This window comes from Macaca fascicularis, chromosome 5 (genome assembly GCF_037993035.2).
Source record: "Macaca fascicularis isolate 582-1 chromosome 5, T2T-MFA8v1.1".
Lineage (NCBI taxonomy): Eukaryota > Metazoa > Chordata > Mammalia > Primates > Cercopithecidae > Macaca > Macaca fascicularis.
In genome coordinates, this window is record NC_088379.1 from 113,604,367 (window position 1) to 113,623,264 (window position 18,898).

An 18,898-nucleotide genomic window follows, 5' to 3' on the forward strand; every position below is an offset into this window, starting at 1 on the left:
ACCTTAAACCGTCCACATGTTCACTACACTGATAGACGTCCAATGTCAAGATGGGTAACTAAAAGTCAACTCTCCCTTTACCTTCCCTGAGCCTGATTTTTGCATTGGAACTCATGGGTCACTAGACATTTGTTTTGGGTGTTTGCAGTCTAAATTTCTTTCCTTTTTAGGGGAAACAATCACTGTTCACGGGATTAAAATAATCCCGAGTTGTTTATTTGGTGACATCAACCAAGGGTGCACATTTTGGGTCCGTTACCAACACAGCCAAGCAGCACATATTTCTTCAGAGCCTAGATATGCACACGTCATCAAAGGATAGCATTTACAAAGTCAGCACGACTCACTTCATTGAACAAGGGGCCAGTGACTTTTCAGAAGAAGGGTCTGTTCTCGGTCCCACACCAGAACGCCAGGCGCCAGGTCCCGCTGCTCAGCAGGTCTCAAGCCCGGACTCACTCGGGCCTGCGGCTGCTGACATGACGAGCCCGCGCACGTATACCCGCTCAGCGCTGGGACTTTACGGCCCAGGCCAATGGGAGGAGCGGGCCTCAAGGCCCCGCCCCGCTGCCTGGTGACGTCACGGTGACGCCAGGGGAGCTCGGGAGGCAGGGCCGCGTAGGTCCCCACCCCCAAAGGCTGGCTTTCCGCTGCTACCCGCCAGGCGCATCTTCTCCGCCCGCGTCTCGTCGCTGTCGCCCCCGCTGCCACACCATGGCCTTTGTCACCAGGCAGTTCATGCGTTCCATGTCCTCCTCGTCCACCGCCTCGGCCTCGGCCAAGAAGATAATCGTCAAGCACGTGACGGTCATCGGCGGCGGGCTGATGGGCGCCGGCATCGCCCAGGTGAGCGGCCCTCTCTGCAGCGTGCCCACGCGCATGGCCGCCCACCCTGAGGTGGAAGCGCTGGCGCGACCGGCCGCGAGGGGCCTGCGCCAGCCCGACACCCGGGAGTTTTCACCCCGCCCCTCCCCGGTGTAGTTGAAATACCTCGCTTCTGGGCCTGTGAGGGCCCAAGTCTCACTCCCCTCAAAATTCAGGGTTCTGGGCCGATCCTTAGTTTCCTCGTTTGGAAAATTCTGGCCGCTCCCAGAGCCCGCTGAAGGTTCCGCGGAGAGTGGCGGTGAATGCATTTTGGAACCGGGCCGTGCGAGAGAAGAATTATATGTGCACAAGGTTCAGGCATAACGCGTTTGCTCCTGCTCGGCTCAAACGGGAGTTTGCTGCCAAAGACGTGAACTGCGATCGATCAGTTTTAATTTTATTTTATCAGTTATTTTTGATTTTTATTCTGTAATTGTGCAGTCTTTGTCAAAGTAGTTTTCTCTCCTAAACGGCCTCCCGGTTCTCCCCGGTCTTTCCTTCGCTTCCTGGGTTGTAAAGACTAGTAATAGTGATGACTTTTGTAACACTTGGTAAAGTCATCTAATGGAAGATTGCTGAGGTCCTGGTTTTGACCTTTGAAACAGTGCCGGCTGTGCAGAGTTCTGAGCTTGCGATTTTGGCTCTGCAGCGGAATAAGTCTCTCTCTCTCTTTTTTTTTTTTTTTTTTTTTTTTTGTGTGTGTGTGTGTGTGTGTGTGTGTGTGTTTGAGTGGAGTCTCACGCTTTCACCCAGGCTGGAGTGCAGTGGCGCGATCTCGGCTCACTGCCACCTCCGCCTCCCGGGTTCAAGCGATTCTCTGCCTCAGCCTCCCTAGTAGCTGGGATTACAGGCGCCCCGGCCGGCTAATTTTATATTTTTAGTAGAGACAGGGTTTCACCTGGTGGGTCAGGCTGATCTCGAAGCCCTGACCTCAGGTGATTTGCCCGCCTGGCCTCCTGAAGTGCTGGGATCACAGGCGTTAGCCTCTGAGCCCAGCCGGAACAAGTCTCTTACCCGTTGTACATCTTCAGGACTTTTCCGTTGTTAGGCTGAGCTGTGGTTCAGGCTCAGTTGTGCGAGTGATTGATTACCTGGTTACTGTAATGCTTGTACTTTTTTCTTTTTTAATTATTCCATTTCAGCTCACATTGGAGAACCATGGTTTTCGTATCCTAGCTGATTATATTCTTAGCATTTCAGTCCTTTCCAACTTGGTTTGTTGGGCAAGGCGGTTATAGTCATCTAGTTTTTCTTGGGGACAGTACTACAGTGGCTACAGTCATGAGAGAGTTTACTTTTTCAATGTCTTGTTTCCAGCCAAGTCCACGCTTTCGTGCTTGCTTTTTAAAAACAAAAACAAAAAACCTTTTACTATTAGGTATTGTATATCTCAATTTTCTTCTCCTTGGCAAGTTTTTTGCAACACTTTTATTTGATTGCATTTTCTTCTAAAATCCATATCCCTGTTATGTTTTTTTTTTATTATTATTTTTTATTTTTTTAAACCAGAACATTTATTGCATGACTAATCGTTGACATTCTTAAGATGAGCTAGATGCTGCAACAGCTGCCCTCTTGGGTTTAGGTGTTGTTCCTTCACGGAATCCATGCCTGAATCTGCGGTATACAATTTTTAGGTGCCTCATTCGACCAGTTCCGGTGGTATTTCGTCTTTTAGCCTTGGCACTCCAGTTATACTTTCTCTTGCGCTTGGCAGGGTAGCCACATTTGCCACAGGTCGACTTCTGAAGGTGGTAGGCCTTAGAGCCACAGCGGCGGCACAATGTGTGCGTCTTATTGCGACGCTTTCCAAACGATGACGTTCCCTTCGTCATCTCGCTTCTGCAGCCGAGACCAGAGAGACCGGAAGAGCTGTTATGTTTTATTTATATGAATTCTTACAGTCTCACATTTCCTCTGAGACCATAATTTTGGACATACATTGCCATTTTTATTGTGTGGATCCCCTGACTGCTAGGTTATAGTATCCCCATAATCCATGTTGTACATGGGCTGGGAGGAGTAACTCCCTTTAACCTAAAAGTTCCACACATTTATACTCGAAAGTTTAGTTTGAGTGTGTTTGTATCCCCAGGCTCCACCAAAATCTCCCAAGGCTGTGAGAGTGAGATTTGTTGTGAGCAGGAATAGAACAATGTGTTTTTTAAAAACATTTTGACAACATCTTAGTAACAAAATATTAGGGCCTTAAGCAGCCTGCAGGAACATTGTGGGAAATGGGTCCAGAAATTTGTGGCTGGTATCCTTGAAGACAGCAGTGGAAAGGATTAGAAACTAAGTAGAAAGCGTCACTTCAACTTTTGTAGAAAATCAGGGTGCTTAGTTCTTTGAATGCTGCATCCACCATTGACCAAAAAAGGATGTTGTGTTGCATTAAAAGGCAGAGGGGCAACACCTAAAATTACGGGTATGGTGTTGGAGCTTTCACCTGACACAGGAGTTAGGAGAAATGATTGACATTAATGGAGAACACAGGCTTGTGCTTGTCAATCAAACTCTTAAATAGTTGGACCAGGGAGTGCCTTTTGAAACTTAAAGGAAAAAAAGCTATTTATGCCATAGGCTGGACACATAATGGAATTGTCGTTCTGAAAGGTTATAATGACCAGAAATCTATAAAGTGGACGACCATGAGAAACAGTAGTTGCATCCTTATGTAACACAGTTTGGAAAAGCCTCAGTTACTTTAGTTGACAGCTCCAATCCTATAAAACATTTGTGAGCAATGCTTTCCAGTGGTTTAGCTGATCTGGTTTTGCACTCTACCCTATAGCATGTAGTTCTAGGCAGTATTGCTTCATTTTTTATGCTCCTTGACCAACAGCTTTTGGCATAGGGTAAATCTGTTTTGCTTATTGAGTGCCAGAGACGAATTAATTGATGTGTTTTGAGTACAGATGGGCTGCAGTTCAATATAGGAAGTTGGATGGTCTGCATGCTAGCTCTGCCTCACACTGTATTAACATGAGAAAGTTACTTTACCTCTGTGTCTCGGTTTTCTCATCTCTAAAGTAGTACTAATACTAGTACTGGCCCCATAGGGAGAGAATTGAATGAATTAGCATATGTCAAGCACTTACACAGTGGTCTGGCACATAATAAGAGTTCACAGAAAGTTAGCTGCCTATAAAGGCAGAAAGTTAGCTGCCTAATAATTATCTTCGGCCAGGCATGGTGGCTCAAGCCTGCTATCCCAGCACTTTGGGCGGCTGAGGCAGGCAGATCACCTGAGGTCAGGAGTTCAAGACCAGCCTGGCCAGTATGGTGAAACCCCATCTCTACTAAAAATACAGAAAAACCAGGCGTGGTGGCATGTGCCTGTGGTCCCAGCTACTTGGGAGGCTGAGGCAGAAGAGTCACCTGAACCTGAGAGACAGAGGTTGCAGTGAGCCGAGATCGCACCACTGCACTCCAGCGTGGGTAACAGAGCGAGACTCCGTCTCAAAAATAAATAAATAAATAAATAAATAAATAAATAAATAAGTAAAATCATCATCTTCATTGCAGTTGTCCTTGTCCTTTTGCCCTTTTCCCGTCATATCCACTTCCGTCCTGATCATAGCTGCTGAGGTAGGCCTGTAATGTTTAGATGGAGAATATTGGTCATGATTCCCTGTTCCATCTTGCTTAATCTTGAATGCACATACCCACTGATGCAGCAGCGGGTATGTTTTTTCAGCGACCTCTGAAAGGAAGGAGAGCATTTTTTACTTACCCCCCATTTTATTGTTAAACTGTAGTAAAGTCATAAAAGTACAATCACAAACCAGTATCGAGGTTATATTACTAATTTTCATTAGCTTAATTTTCTTGAACTTTCTGACGTAGTTTTAATGTTAGTCAAGGTGCAGTTCTTATAATTGTTAATAGTTTTATTTGTCATTTTAAACACATGTTCCAGTTTGTGCTCAGCAGGATGGAAAAATAAATAGATTTTGCGGGAGCCTGATGCATTTCTCAAGCAATTAAGCAATGTAAGACACGTTCAGTGCTTAATTACATTTGATCAGAGCACAGGCCATTTGTACGTGTGTGTTTTCCGAGAGTATCTACTTTGCCTGTCATTTCTTTTGTTAGTTTTAAATTAAAAAAAAAAAAATCCCTTAGACTGCAGGTTAATATTTAAAGTTAACTTGTTTCATGTGTTTGGTTATTATACACTTCTGACTTGGTTTTGATTGCTAATTTATCTTCACTGGATACTTAGGCCAGCAAAGAAGCTTATATGATTAAATGAGCCTTGAGTGAGGGACAAGTTGTTTTTTTGCTTTATAAGAGGAAAAAAGAAAGGAAGAAAGCTAATAGCTGTGTGCATTTCTCCAGTAATGAATCCTTTCTAAAGTTTGCTTCATATATTGCATTTTTTTCATATGAGGAGCCCAGAGAGGATGCATAGCTTTCATTAGATTACTTGTGAGGAGCTGGTGGGCTCCCTGGGAATGGGGCACTTGAGATGTCCCACTTCAGACACTTACATGCTCTCTGGTGCAACCTTCTTTTTAGTGCACTACACTTCTTTGAGGAAGTGAGAAAGTTTGCATCTTAAAGGGGGTTGGGGGTAGGTTCTTCTCTCCCAAAGCTTGCTTTTTTTTTTTTTTCCTCCTTTTTAAAAAGCAAAAAGTGCATATTTTTTTCTAGAGAGAGCTTCTTTGACTGTTAAAAACAAAGTAAGGGCAGGGAGAGCCTGCTACGTAGCAGGCATTTTGTGTTACTCTACCATGCTCGATAAGGATTCAAATAGACCTGAAAGCTTCTCCCCAGCCACTGGATTTGTTCTCTCATCTCTTTTCCTTGCCCCCAACTCTGCATTTTCTGATGCTGAAAAGGAGAGTGATCAGAGTTGTTTCATTTTTTTTTAGCTTTATTCTCTTCTTCTGTGAGTACAGCTCTGTTGAGGTTTGCTTGCAAAGCAGTGCAGACGCCTAGGAGAAGTTTCAGGATCACAGGAGACCGGCACAGTTACCTGGCTGTAAGCTCTCCTTTTGACTGTTCCTTATGGAAAGAATATTTGTACTCCCAGTTGTTACCTTCCTACTGAAGGGCATGAGATGTGTCTGTTTCTTATGAAGTTTTCCCCCCACTTCCTGAGTTGTTGCTTAATTCTTTGTTGGGCTGTTCTCTGCTCTTGGTTGAGGTACTGGGATGTAGAACCACCCTCTATTAGCATATTAGTTATTGGACTTGGGATGAGGTTGAAGATACTGTCATTCCTAGAGGGTAGAAGAGGTAGAGCTGACAGGCAACAGAAAATAATGCTATGGGATATGTTTGGACATTTTGTAGAGCAGAAATGGCACTTCAGTCAGTCAGGTTTTGGCCTTTTCCTGCCATGTCCTGCCTCGAGCTTTAGTCACTTACTCCTTGAGTTTCTTCTTTCTTTCCCTCTCCCTTCTTTCTTCCTTATCTGTGGTAGGCACACACACCTCACTCTCTAGTTCTACTGGGACCACAGGAAGATAATGTGGCTGTTCTCTGTGGCTCTCCCTGTTATATTCATGATGTTATTATTTCTGGTAGTGGTATTTTAAGCTCAAAAGTACAGGCTATGAGGTCCCTGCCAGGGTTTAGATGCTAGCCTTCCTATCCTGCGTTTAGGAACCTTGGACGAATCACTTAACTCCTCTCTGCCTCTTTACTTACCTGGGAATAATGAGACTCACCTCACAGTTGTGAAAGTTAAATGAACTAATATACAAGCTCCTAGAATAGCATTAGTGTATTTGATAGTAACTGTCCGATAAATATTAGCTGCTTTCACATAGACCCTCAGACCTGATCTAGTGAGGATTTCTCTTAGATTGTCTTCACTGTCTGAAGAGATTTGGTATAGGGAGTTCCAACAATTCTAAAGATGTTAAGACTTATTTATGTGGGTTGTTGAGAAAGATAATCTTAGTGTACTATTTACTGGTTTCTGTAGAGCTAAAACCACTCTACAAAATGTGACACTTTATTCTGTTCAAAGAATTTTGATTTCTTTAATTTCATGTGACCATTACAGTAATCACCCCTGCAGAGATGGTTCCTGGGGTCAGTGGTTACAGGCAGAGCCGGGGCCTGAACTTGAGTTTCTCTTTTGTTCTGCTGCCTGTAAATCCCCAAGGCTGAATTCAGTTCTGCCTGCACCTCTGGCATGTGCTATATTGTGGGGAGAAGTGGGGCATCCATGGCAGAGGATCCTCTGTGGCTCTCTGGAATCAGTACATCCCAGGTTGACGTCTCTTTGGCTCTGGACTCAGTTAGTCACCTGCTGGTCGTCTCCCATCAGGGTGCTGTGCTGCCATCCTTCTGCCCATCGTAGACTCAAACTCCCCTGCCAAGACCTAGTTCATTATGTTCCCTCCCTTTTACCCCTCCAGCTTTTTCCAGAGAGCTTGTTCCTCCTGTTGCTGCAGTTGTTCTTCCAGCCACATGTACTCTGAAGATGGGATCACAATCAGTGTCTTCATACCAGAAAAGGCTCTGTAACTTTTCTGTCCAGGGAGGGCTCTTTCCTCTGCCTTCTCCTTTGCAGTTCCTAGACCAGGTGTGTTAACCTGAATTGTCATGGGAGCTTCTTAATTGGTCCTTTCAGCAAAAACTAAAATAAAAAACCCACTCATCATGACAAACATTGTCAGATTAGTCTTCCTAGAGAGACATTTGGATTTATAACTCTCCTCTACCCAGAAAGTGTCCAGCATAGCAACATCTTCCAGGGATTCTTAAATATAACGATGCTGTTGACATGACTGGTTATCCCTTTACCTTTTCAGAATTTGTAGGAGGTGAGAAGTCTGGGAGAGGTTATCTGGGTTATTATGAAACCTACACACTTAATGAATTTTTAAAAAAACTGTAACAGAATTCTAGTCTAAAAATGGGGGCATACTTTCTTTGCTTTTTAGAAATACTTTTTGAAATGTAAAATTTTAAGTCTAATAAAGGAGGCTGGCCAATTAATTTAACTGTTTCAAGAACAACCCAGGCCAGGCGTGGTGGCTCACGCCTGTAATCCCATCATTTTGAGAGGCTGAGGGGAGCAGATCACTTGAAGTCAGGCATCCGAGACTAGCCCGGCCAACATAGTGAAACCCAGTCTGTACTACAAATACAAAAATTAGTCAAGCATGGTGGCACATGCCTGTAGTCCCAGCTACTCAGGAGGCTGTGGTGGGAGAATTGCTTGAACCCGGGAGGCAGAGGATGCAGTGAGCCAAGATCACACCACTACACACCAGCCTGGCCAACAGAGCAAGACTCCTTCTCAAAAAAGGGCGGGGGGGCATCCTCAGCAGAACACCTTTTGCTAGTTGTTGAAGTCAGGGAAGACAACTTGTGCTGATGGCAGAGTTCAAGACATTACACAACCAGAAACAAGAATAAACCCAAAAATGCCAGCCCTGAGAGATGCAACTGACCTATGACTTTTTTCTTCTCTGGATCAAATCATGAGAACCGTAAAAGGCAGGCCTTGCTGTCAAGGCGCAGCAGCCTCTGAAGCACAGTGGGCCTCAGGGAGCTCTGACTCAGTCTACTTATTCTGGGGATCTGGAGAAAGTCAGAAATCAGATATGGTAGGGTTTGCATAACTTTGGGATTTTCTGGAGAGAGGATGAAAACGGTGGCCCTCCTTGTAATATCTGGGCACATGGGACATCCAGTGGAACTGTTGAGGAAGGAGATAGGAGGGAGACCAGTCACCACGCCAGCTGATGTAAGTCTCATAGACTCACCACTCAAGTTGTGCTTCAGAGAAAGCTGCTTCAAGTCTTGATACATTTACAAAGATAAATAAATCCAGTGTGCCTCCGCTTGGCATGTTTACTTGGTCCTGTGGTCAGAGTACTCTGGGGCTTTGACAAGTGTGCTAAACACTTAGCCTATTTTTACAACTCTGAAGCACCCGTGTCTAAAAATACTTCCTCTCTGGCTGAGCCTGCCTTCCACCAGGCCTAGAAAAGTCGTGGAGCTGAGGACATAGCCTTCATATAATTTTATTTTTCCATTGCAGACTGCTTGTCCTCAAGGTCTTACCAGCGTGTAGGTCCCTGTAACATAAAACATGAGTTCTCAGTGGGTTGATTTAAATTATGATCACTCAGGTTAAACTGTCAGGAAGAGTCCTCCTCGTTTGTGGTAAAGATAACAGATGTCTATGAGAGGAGAAAAATAAGGCCTTTGTTTTCTTTGTGGTTCACTCCTCCACTGCCTTCTCCTTCCCAGAAAGTTGGCGGTAACTTGGGTGTTACTACATAACTCAGGAGAACAAATTTTACTTGTTTCTTTGCAGTTCTTTTCTAAATAAGAGCTTACGTTATCAGGAGAGGCCATCAGCTACAGCAGTGGAAAGAACCACCAGGTCTCATCTTGACTTTACCAACAAATGTGTTTATTCAGTCAACATTCCCTAAGGGCCAGCCACAGCCAGGCAGGGTCTAGGTTCTCTGTACAAAGATGAATGACATTTGGTCAAGAGCCTACAGTAGAGGAGTTCAGATTACTATAACACAGTTTGGTAGGTGCTGTGGTACACGGATGCAGAGATGTTACAGGGCACATGAGGGACATCTAGCTTGGGGCTGAGAGGATCTTGAGGAGTAGGCTTTCTATCTGGAAATGATTCTTTGTTTTGTTTTGTTTTGAGACAGAGTCTCACTCTGTCACCCAGGCTAGAGTGCAGAGGCATGATCTTGGCTCACCGCAGTGTCCACCTCCCAGGTTCAAGCGATTCTTCTGCCTCAGCCTCCCGAGGAGCTGGGATTACAGGCACACATCACCATGCCTGGCTAATTTTTGTATTTTTAATAGAGATAGGGTTTCACCATGTTGGTCAGGCTGGTCTCTAACTCTTGATCTCCTAATCTGCCCGCCTTAGCCTCCAAAGTGCTGGCATTACAGGTGTGAGCCACCGCGCCTGGCTGATGCTTAGGCTTGGTTAATAGGTGAAGTTGGGGAGAAGGTGAGGCCAAGAGAAGGGCTGGAGTTGAGGGGTAGATGTAGGGAGCTACCAGCCTTGTGGTAGTGTTAAGACTGTCATGCATGAGGCAACAATGAGTGGTGTGTCTGGAGAGGAGGTGAATCCCAGTCCTTTAAGGGCCTTGCATGCCATTTGTAGAATTTAAGCTTTATTTGGTCATGGGGAGCCATGGAAGTTTGGTGGAGTAAGTGACACAGACAGAAGTACCTCACACAGAATTGCATTTCAGGTGGAACACTATTGCCTATATGTATGACACATCTTTTTTTTTTTTTTTTTTTTTTTTTTTTTTTTTTTTTTTTGAGACGGAGTCTCACTCTGTCACCCAGGCTGGAGTGCAGTGGCACAGTCTCGGCTCACTGCAACCTCCGGGTTCAACCCTCCTGAGTTCAAGTGATTCTCCTGCCCCAGCTTCCCAAGTGGCTGCGATTACAGGCATGTGCCACCACGCCTGGATAATTTTAGATTTGTTTTTGTTTCAGTTGTGGTAAAGTACACATAACATAACCTTTACCCTCTTAACCTTTTTTTTTGTTTGTTTTTTGAGACAGAGTCTCATTCTGTCATCAGGTTGGAGTGCAGTGGCATGATTTTTGGCCCACTGCAACTTCTGCCTCCCGGGTTCAAGCAATTCTCATGCATCAGCCTCCTGAGTAGCTGGGATTACATGTGCCTGCCACCACACCTGGCTAATTTTACTGGTTTTTAGTAGAGACAAGATTCCGCCGTGTTGGACAGGCTGGTCTCCAACTCCTGACCTCAGGTGATCCACCTGCCTTGGCCTCCCAAAGTACTGGGATTACAGGTGTGAGCTACCATGCCCAGCCCCTCTTAACCATTTTTAAGGGTACAGTTCAGTGGCCTTATATATTCACATTGTTATGTAATCATCAGCACTATCCATCTCCAGAATTCCTTTCATCTTGCAAAATTGAAACTCTGTACCCATTAAACAGCAACTCCCCATTCTCCCTGCTCCCATCCCTTGGCAACCACTGTTCTGCTTTTTTTCTATGAATTTAACTATTCTAGTTACTTCATATATGTGGAATCATATAATGTTTGTCCTTTTGTGACAGGCCTATTTCACTTAGCATAGTATCTTCATGGTTCATCCATGTTGTAGCATGTGCCAGAATCCCCTTCCTTTTTCAGCTGAGTAATATTCCACTGTATGCATAGACCACTCCATTCATCTATCAATGGACACTTGAGCTGCTTTGATTTTTTGGTTATTGTGAATAATGCTGCTTGAACATGATTGTACAAATATCTGTTCAAGTGGCTGTTTTCAATATTTTGGGGTATATGATTTTTGATGAATTGCTGTACTGTTTTCCCAGCAGCTGCACCATTTTACAGTGCATCAGCAATACACAAGGGGTTCCTGTTTCTCCATGTTCTTGCCAACACTTGTTTTGTCCTTTTTTTCTTTTTTTTCTTTTTTTTCTTTTTTTTCTTTTTTTTTTTTTTTTAGTAATAGTCATCCTGATGGATATGAATATATTGATCAGAGGTTTTTAACATTATACTGTGATGGACATTAGAGATTTCATTAATCTCCTTAATGGCTCCCAGAAGGTTGGCGAAGATTCCTTCTCTGACCTTTGTTTTACATATTGGCCTTCAATATGCATTCTTAAGGAGAAAGGTGTTCATGGCTAAAATGTTTGAGAGTCCCACACTGAATGATCTCTGGGTTGCTTTCTCTCAAAACTGATGATCCTGATTAAACAACAAATGCTTTTGCCAGTCTCTTAAAGTAGTTGAGAAACTAGGTGTCTTAGTTTCCCTTCTGTGATAGAGAAGAAACCTGTACTGGAGAGCAGTGAGCTTGTGTGTCTGTGGCCATCTCTGACCTGATTCACACATGTGCCCCTCACAGACAGGCGCAGACACAGGGTTGGCATGCCTCTGGCCTTACGTACAGCCTCTTTGGTGAAAGGTATAAGACACATTCACATGTTGGAGTGAATTAAGCTCACATCCATTGTGAAATCACAGGGCTGGGTACCGCTTAAAGAATATTGATCTTGCACTGGGCAACACATAGCAACTGCCCTCCATTTCCCCTTTTACCTAGCATCACAACCACCAGTACTAGAAAGCAGTTAATCTGCTCACCAAAATAACAGAGAGAGACTTTTGTAGCATTTTTTCCACTCGGGAATTGACTAAAGACTCTGGCTATTAGCTCCTTTTTTTTCTTACTATCCTTTTCAAACTAATAATGTAATTTCTCATAATTTTAAAGTAACTTGAAGCTTACACAAAGTTTGTCATAAAGGTTTCTAGCAACAAAACCAGTCATGACTTCTTGAGAACTTATTTCTAAAATAATTTACAAATTGAGGCTTATGAAAAAATAGCTCTGTCATTCAAGTGTTCATTTCATGAGTATGAAATATCTCCCTTGTGCTAGACATCTGGGCAGGTAAAAAGTAAGATGCGATTGCTGCTCTTGAGAAACCCACTGTCTAGTGGAAGAAGTACAGGTATGAACAACTAATTGTAATGTAGGCACAGACAGCCTACCTGTCATATCTGGGATTTGATCTGAAACAGATGAAAGTTTTAATAGTTTACATACCTTGCCTTAAAGTATGGTTTCTAAATACTTAAGATGTGATATGACATATAGTGTGTATATATATCTTATGCTAAGGAAAAAGGGACATTAAAAAAGCTTATGTTAAAAAAAGATATATGTATACATTGTACTGCCTTTATGTTTATGAAATTTGTATTTACTGGAAATACTAGTTGGCCTGCAGATAGGAGTGTGCCTAACCACCCTATATTGGGATTTGTGGTAACGGCAGCTTGAGAATCTGAAATGGATGATGCAACAGCACTTTTGAAAAGGTCTCTCCATGCTATCTTGATTTCATCATCTAAAGTTGGTATTGGCAAAGAGAAGATAAGTGTTCAGATAAGATAACTGGATATCCCAGTTACCCTGATTTGATCATTACACATTTTAGGTAAGTATCAAAATGTCATATGTACCCCAAAAATATGTACAGCTATTACATATCAGTTTTTTAAAGAAAAAAAGGTTGGTATGGTTAGCTTTTCTATTTCAAGTGTATCATTCATCTTTCACTTCTGGGATTTCTCCTATGCTCTGGTTGGTTAATAACTTTTATTCCGAAATCAGTGAGATTCTTATGATATGAAATAGTCTATAACCAGTTAAGTTTGTATTTCTCTGTTCTGTTCACATCCTGGGGACTGGGCTGCCATTACATAACTGAGCACCCATTGGTGGTTCACACCAGCTGCACACCCAGTTATTTTCTTTCAGTATTCCTGTGCAAAAGATCTGCTATATCTGTAAATCACTAGAGGCACAAAGAAGAAGTGATTACCTCTACTAAGGGTTGGGAGAAGTTTCACTAAAGGAGATGTGGTGTCCATATTAGATTATGAAGAGTTGAAGTCCATGAATTAGCAATGAGGGAGCAGGACATGTCTGGCAGAGGAGACCACATGAGCAAGGGCACAGAGCCATGAGATAGCACAGAGGAGGGAGACGTGTGGTGTGGCTGGGGAAGACTACAAATCAGGTTACTACTGTCCTAAGCATTTGTTATTTAGCAGTTATTGATTGAACAGCTATCATGTTCAAGGCATGTGATAAGTACTAAGGGATACAAAGACCAAGTCAATTTCAGCCATTAAGGGATTTTAAATCTAGGAAATAAAAAACCCCAAGCTATTGTGATGTGCCAGGCACCACTGCAGGTTTTTGACTTGTATTAACTCATTTAACCCTCCCAGCAACCCTCTTGCCCCTGTTTTATAGATGAGGAGACAGCCTGCTGAGGTTAAGGAATGTTTTCCATCCCCCCACTTGGCACACAGGCTCTGGAGTCTGGCCCTTGCCTGTCTCGGTGCTGTTTCAGGCTATTGCCCTCAGACCCCCCATGTCTTCCAGGGTCAAGAAAGGTGTGTGCGCAGGCAGCTTGAGCTCCCTGTCACGTGTAGACAGAATAATGTGCCTTCCCCAAAGGCAGTTATGAGAATCAGAGGGGATAATTTATGAGAAGTGCAAGCTCTCTGAGAGTAGGGGATTTTGTTATGTTCACCTTACAGGGTAGGTGTTGAGTCAATAGACTGTAGTCAGTGAAGGAATGAATGCAGTAGCATGCGTAGTGTGGTGCTCTAAGTGGTAGTTTTGGTCCATCCCTAGGGGAGCACAAGTCTTGGGCAAAGGATCAAAAGCACATACCTCTGAGAAGCCAAGTGTTTTTGTCTGTAACCTTTGATCATTCAACGGGAAGCATTTTCTAACCTCTGCATTTTTTTACCCTACAAAGGCTTCCTTGCTGTCCAAGTTGTGGTATACTCCAGTGTATCTACCTGGCTTTCAAGAGAAACATAGCACTTCTTGTTCTGTTTGTAGCCTCAAACCAACATGTAACCAAAAGCTGTGAATGAATAATCACTTGAAGGACTCCAGATTTTATTCAGGAGGAATAACTGGAAACCATAATCATGAACTTCCATATCTGTCATAGGAAAAAGGTTGACCTCAGCAGCAATGAGGGATAATTCTTTCAAGAAAGGAATGAAGAAAGAAAGATAGAAAAGAGATTTTTAAGGTCAAAAAGAAGCAGCTGAAGAATGTGTGTAGGACAGCCTTAGGAGTTACTACACTTCAAGACCTGGGTGTCTGCTAGAGGAAGGAACATGACCCTGCGGGGATGATGTTTGAGTTTTACTTTAAGAAGATGAAACAAATATCTGTTAAGGGTTGGGAAAGCTGAGCTTGGAGGCTGAAAGCCCAGCTGGGAGGCTATTGTTAAAGAGGTAAGATGCCCCTAAACTAGTGTTCAGGGTGTTATGTGGTACTAAAAGGAATGTTAAACCAAGTGATAACACTGTATTCAGTTTAAATGTTTATTTGATACTGTAACTTACCATATACACCTTTCTTCCTTCCTTTCTTTCTTTCTTTCTTCTTTCTTTCTTTCTCTCTTTCTCTCTCTCTTTCTCTCTCTCTTTCTCTCTTTCTCTCTTTCTCTCTCTCTTTCTCTCTTTCTCTCTCTCTCTCTTTCTCTCTTTCTCTCTTTCTTTCTCTCTTTCTTTCTTTCTTTTTTTCTTTCTTTCTTGTCTGTATTGGATATTCCTAATCAAGATACTTCTTTCTTAATATTTGATCTTATGGTTGCCAAAAAGATTAGATGAAGCCATTGTTTTTCAAACTAGGGTCTTTGGGGATCTAAAACTTACATTAAAAAAGTCTTAAAATTTGCCTCTTTTTGGATGATCCTAGAATTAATATAAATGTATTCTGGATGATTTGAATGTACCAGGCATAATGAGATCTGAGATACCCATGCCCTTATGTGCATTTGTGTTCATATTATTTGTGCCAAGTGAAGCCACAGTGTCTCCTCCAAGGACGTTTTGCCATGAGTTGAAGAAAGAAAAGTGGTGGGAGAATGGAGCAATTACAGGCACTTGATAATGTTGTTGTTAGGACTTTGAATGCTAAAGAATGGAGCCTCACAATGGTCAGTACGGTATTTATGTTGTAAATGTGTGTTGTCCAGATTCTTTCTTTGGAAGAATAATTAGTTATAGGCATAATGGTAACTGTGATGAATTTTCCTCTTCCAAATATCAAAAACAGTCATATGCTCATTTAATCCAGATTTTAATATCATAATTGTCTGTTTCAAAAGAACAAACTACATAACTGTGAAGTGACGCTTCATTAAAATTGACATTTGACCTTGGAGAACTGGTTAAATAAAATTAAATGAGATAGGATAGGCCTGGTGTCTGGCATTTGGAATGCACTCTCTATGGGAGCTGGTACTAGGGCTGGCAAACCTCAGTGGGCTCTGGTTTCAGTTGGTTGTGGAGTCTTTCAAGGAATTTCTTCTCTAGGAGATTCAGGATTTTCTCTCAGCATTGTGGCCTGGGGAGAAGAAAGGAGGATCAAAGCTCAAAGGTGGTGGCTAGTCAGCCAGGAGCAGGCAGGTGACCATCAAGGATCTGTACAGGGGATGGTAGATGCAAGTGTGGCCAGACGTCAAGGCTAGAAGAGCACTATTGCAGAGAAAGGGGCTGGAACAAACATAATCAGGGAAGCAAGTGCAGGGCTTGACCTTCAAGAAAGGAATTAAGAAGCAAGCTTTATGTAGGAGTGATGGAGCAAGACCCTGATGTGAAGAGTCCCAGGCAGGAGGCCTAGTGGGGCTTGACCTTTCCTTGGGGAATGTGTGGGGGAGGAGTCTTCCCAATAGTATCTTCAGGATAGCGTCTGGAACTTTCAGAGAGCAACAGGAAGACTTTGGAACTCAATTGGTTTAGAGCTTCTCAGTGGTTTGAGGAGATAGATGGCAACCCAGGAGTGGCTGGTGTAGGCAGGGATAGGGATCAGGGCCAACAGGTCATTTTAGGGCGGTGCTCAGCACCTGGGGGTGTTTTTAAAAGTAGGAATGACTAGGCACCACCCCAGGCTAGAGGAATTCAAATATCTGTAGGTGGGGCCTGGGTTTTGGGCTTTTAAAATATTCCCAGTTGTTTCTAATCTGTGCCAGATTGGAGCACAGATCTTAGAGCAGTGGTTCTGAAACCTTGGTGAGCATCAGAATCACTTGGAAGGCTTGCTAAACCGCAGCTCACTGGGCCCTACTCAGAGTTTGATGCATTGGGTCTGGAGTGGAGTCTGAGAATTTGCATTTCTAACAAGTCCCCGGGTGATTGTTGCTGCTGGTCCATGACCCACACTTTGAGAACCCCTGTCCTAAAACCACAAAAGGGTGCGGGTGTTCTGTGTTGCTTTTGAGTCTGTAATACTGACATGGAAACTGTCATTTGTCTGGGTAGGTGCTCTTGTTTATCGAGTAATTTTTGCTATTACTGTGACTTTGATTGAAGCTGAAGGATTCTTGTTGAGGGTGTGTATTAGTTTCACTTAGTAGCCCTGCGGCCTTAGACACGTTATTTAACCTCTCTAAGCATCAGTTTTCCTCATCTATAAAATGGATTAGGGTTGTTGGATTAATCAGAAATAGTTTTGGAAAATGCAGATTATGAACCTGGCACATAGTAGATGCTCAGTACGTGGCACCTCTTATTTTTGCTGCATTTGGCTTCTTTTCAAAAGCTTCTTTCTGAGAGTAGGTAGAGATTGACTTCTGTTGGCTGTCTCAGCTCTTAGAGATCTCATAGAAGAAATAAGACAAGTGCACTCATAATTCAGAAATAAATGATGTGGCCTTCAGGTGGCCTATGGCTGCTCACCCATGCTTAAGAGTGTCTTAGCCTTTCGAACCAGTCTGGGATAAAAGTTGTGCAGTTTTTATGGTCCAAATGAGAGAAAGGAATAGCCTATCTAATATCTTGAGTCCATCTCTGTGATGGCCCATTTAGACTAACGCACCAGCAGGAGATGAACACCAACTCCATGTGGATAGATTAGTCAAAGAACATTGTACCTATAATCCTGTGGATATTTTATTAAGCATCTAATATGTACCAGGCATCAGGTTTGTATGTTGTTCATGCATTGATTGCTCACTGTGGGTCATGGGTCGGGCACTGGGGTTTGTAAAGATGATTAAGACTTGAGGTTGCCCTTAGAAGTTGCTGACCTTGTGTCTCTAGGGTATGACTGTAAGAAATGATGGCAAGGAACCTTGCACTTTTAGATTGGGTTGATCTCTGCACGTGGGTAAAATGAAAATGCTACTATAACTTGAAATCACTTGAAGTTATGCTATAGTGGTAGTTTATTGCAACACAATAAATTGTGACCTGCATCACAGAGATTTACCATAAAATGGAAAAATTTAAGGAGAATTAAAATTTCTCTTGTTTACCTGTATTTTCTCCTTTCAGACCTAACCATATGCACTTTACATTCAAGCAGGAGCGTCCTTTCTATCTATGTCTGTGAAATGTCTACACTATAAGATTTCTTTTGTATTTTCCTGAAGCTTTGTGAGATAATCAAGGAAAGAAAAGCTAAAGTAAAGATAATTTTTTTTTAAAAGTCTGCCAGGAATAACCATTTACAGCATACAATTGTTGCCTTCTCACTAGACCAGGTATGCAAGTGTAGGCATTTTGGAGAGTCCGAAATTATAGAAAATGCTCCAGCCTTTAAACTGAAGTAGGGAGAAAAATTGAGCTTTCCAACCATGATGGGAAGGGAGGTCAGAGGCACCTCGTTCTAACTCTCGTTTGGAGTTTAGGCACAACTGATCAGCATTAACGGTGAAATAGAGACCAAAAGACTGACAGAACAGACTCTTTGTAGAAACAGGACCTAAGGCCATGCCAGGCAAGCATTAAGTCATGCCCTGCAAACCATACTCTTGTTAAACAGATTTTTAAAATTAACCTACTATAATGTGGCTTACTTTCCAACTTCTTGTATACCATCATGTGACAGCAGACTCCCTTTTCTTAATTTGAGCATTCTTTTGTACTGACTTCAGGTCTTGAGACAAAGCTTAATTCTTTCAGCCAATTGCTAATCTGAAAATCTTTGAATCCACCTATGACTTGTAAGCTCCAGCTTAAAGATATCCCACCTGTTTAGGCTGAACCAATGTTTACTTTCTATGCATTGATTTCTGATGACCTACAATTCCTGTCTCCCTAAAATGGACAAAACCAAACCAAACCAACCCTGACTGCCCACCAGCCCACCTCCGGCACTCTCTCTCAGGACGTCTTGAGACTGTTCTCTGGACCATCGTCACTCACTGGCTCAGAATAAATCTCTTTAAAATATTTTACAGAGTTTGTTTTTTTCTGTTAACACAGGAGAGCTCATTAGAGTGTCCAGGTTTTTTGTTGGGATTGGTCATGTAACACCCCTACCTGGCAAGTTTGAAAATTCCATACTCAGAAGGAAAGCAGGTATGCATCATAAACTGCATTGTTTGCACACACAGTCTAGGCACAGCAAGGCATACTTATCAGGGAATGCTGAGAACCCTCCTGAAAGATCTAAGTTCCAGATGGCAACCAAGGGCCAACCTTGCTAACAGGCCTTTTTCTAAGGATAGCAGTTTCAGGCCTGCC

General features: G+C 42.9%; 2 protein-coding genes and 1 long non-coding RNA gene across 3 annotated transcripts in view; 1 reads left to right on the forward strand and 2 right to left on the reverse strand.

Moving 5' to 3' along the window:
- The window catches only part of LOC123573606 (uncharacterized), a 78,369-nt gene extending 77,869 nt beyond the window's left edge, over positions 1-500 (reverse strand). Inside the window, exon 1 of the long non-coding RNA XR_010586943.2 lies at positions 348-500. This is a non-coding gene — a long non-coding RNA (uncharacterized lncRNA). The remainder of the gene's footprint in view (positions 1-347) is intronic.
- Positions 501-628: 128 nt separating this feature from the next.
- HADH (hydroxyacyl-CoA dehydrogenase) overlaps positions 629-18,898 on the forward strand; it is a 46,037-nt gene continuing 27,767 nt past the window's right edge. The window contains exon 1 of the mRNA XM_045392727.3: positions 629-846. Coding sequence (XP_045248662.2) covers positions 715-846 — 132 coding nt within the window. The 5' untranslated portion in view covers positions 629-714. The remainder of the gene's footprint in view (positions 847-18,898) is intronic.
- Positions 2,336-2,737, reverse strand: LOC107129805 (large ribosomal subunit protein eL37). Its single transcript, XM_015450727.4, has one exon. The coding sequence runs from the start codon at positions 2,697-2,699 to the stop codon at positions 2,406-2,408; it is 294 nt and encodes a 97-aa protein (XP_015306213.1). The 5' UTR covers positions 2,700-2,737; the 3' UTR covers positions 2,336-2,405.

Excerpts from the sequence above, each read along its gene's own strand:
- LOC107129805 (XM_015450727.4), bottom strand. The coding sequence starts at position 2,699 with ATGACGAAGGGAACGTCATCGTTTGGAAAGCGTCGCAATAAGACGCAC.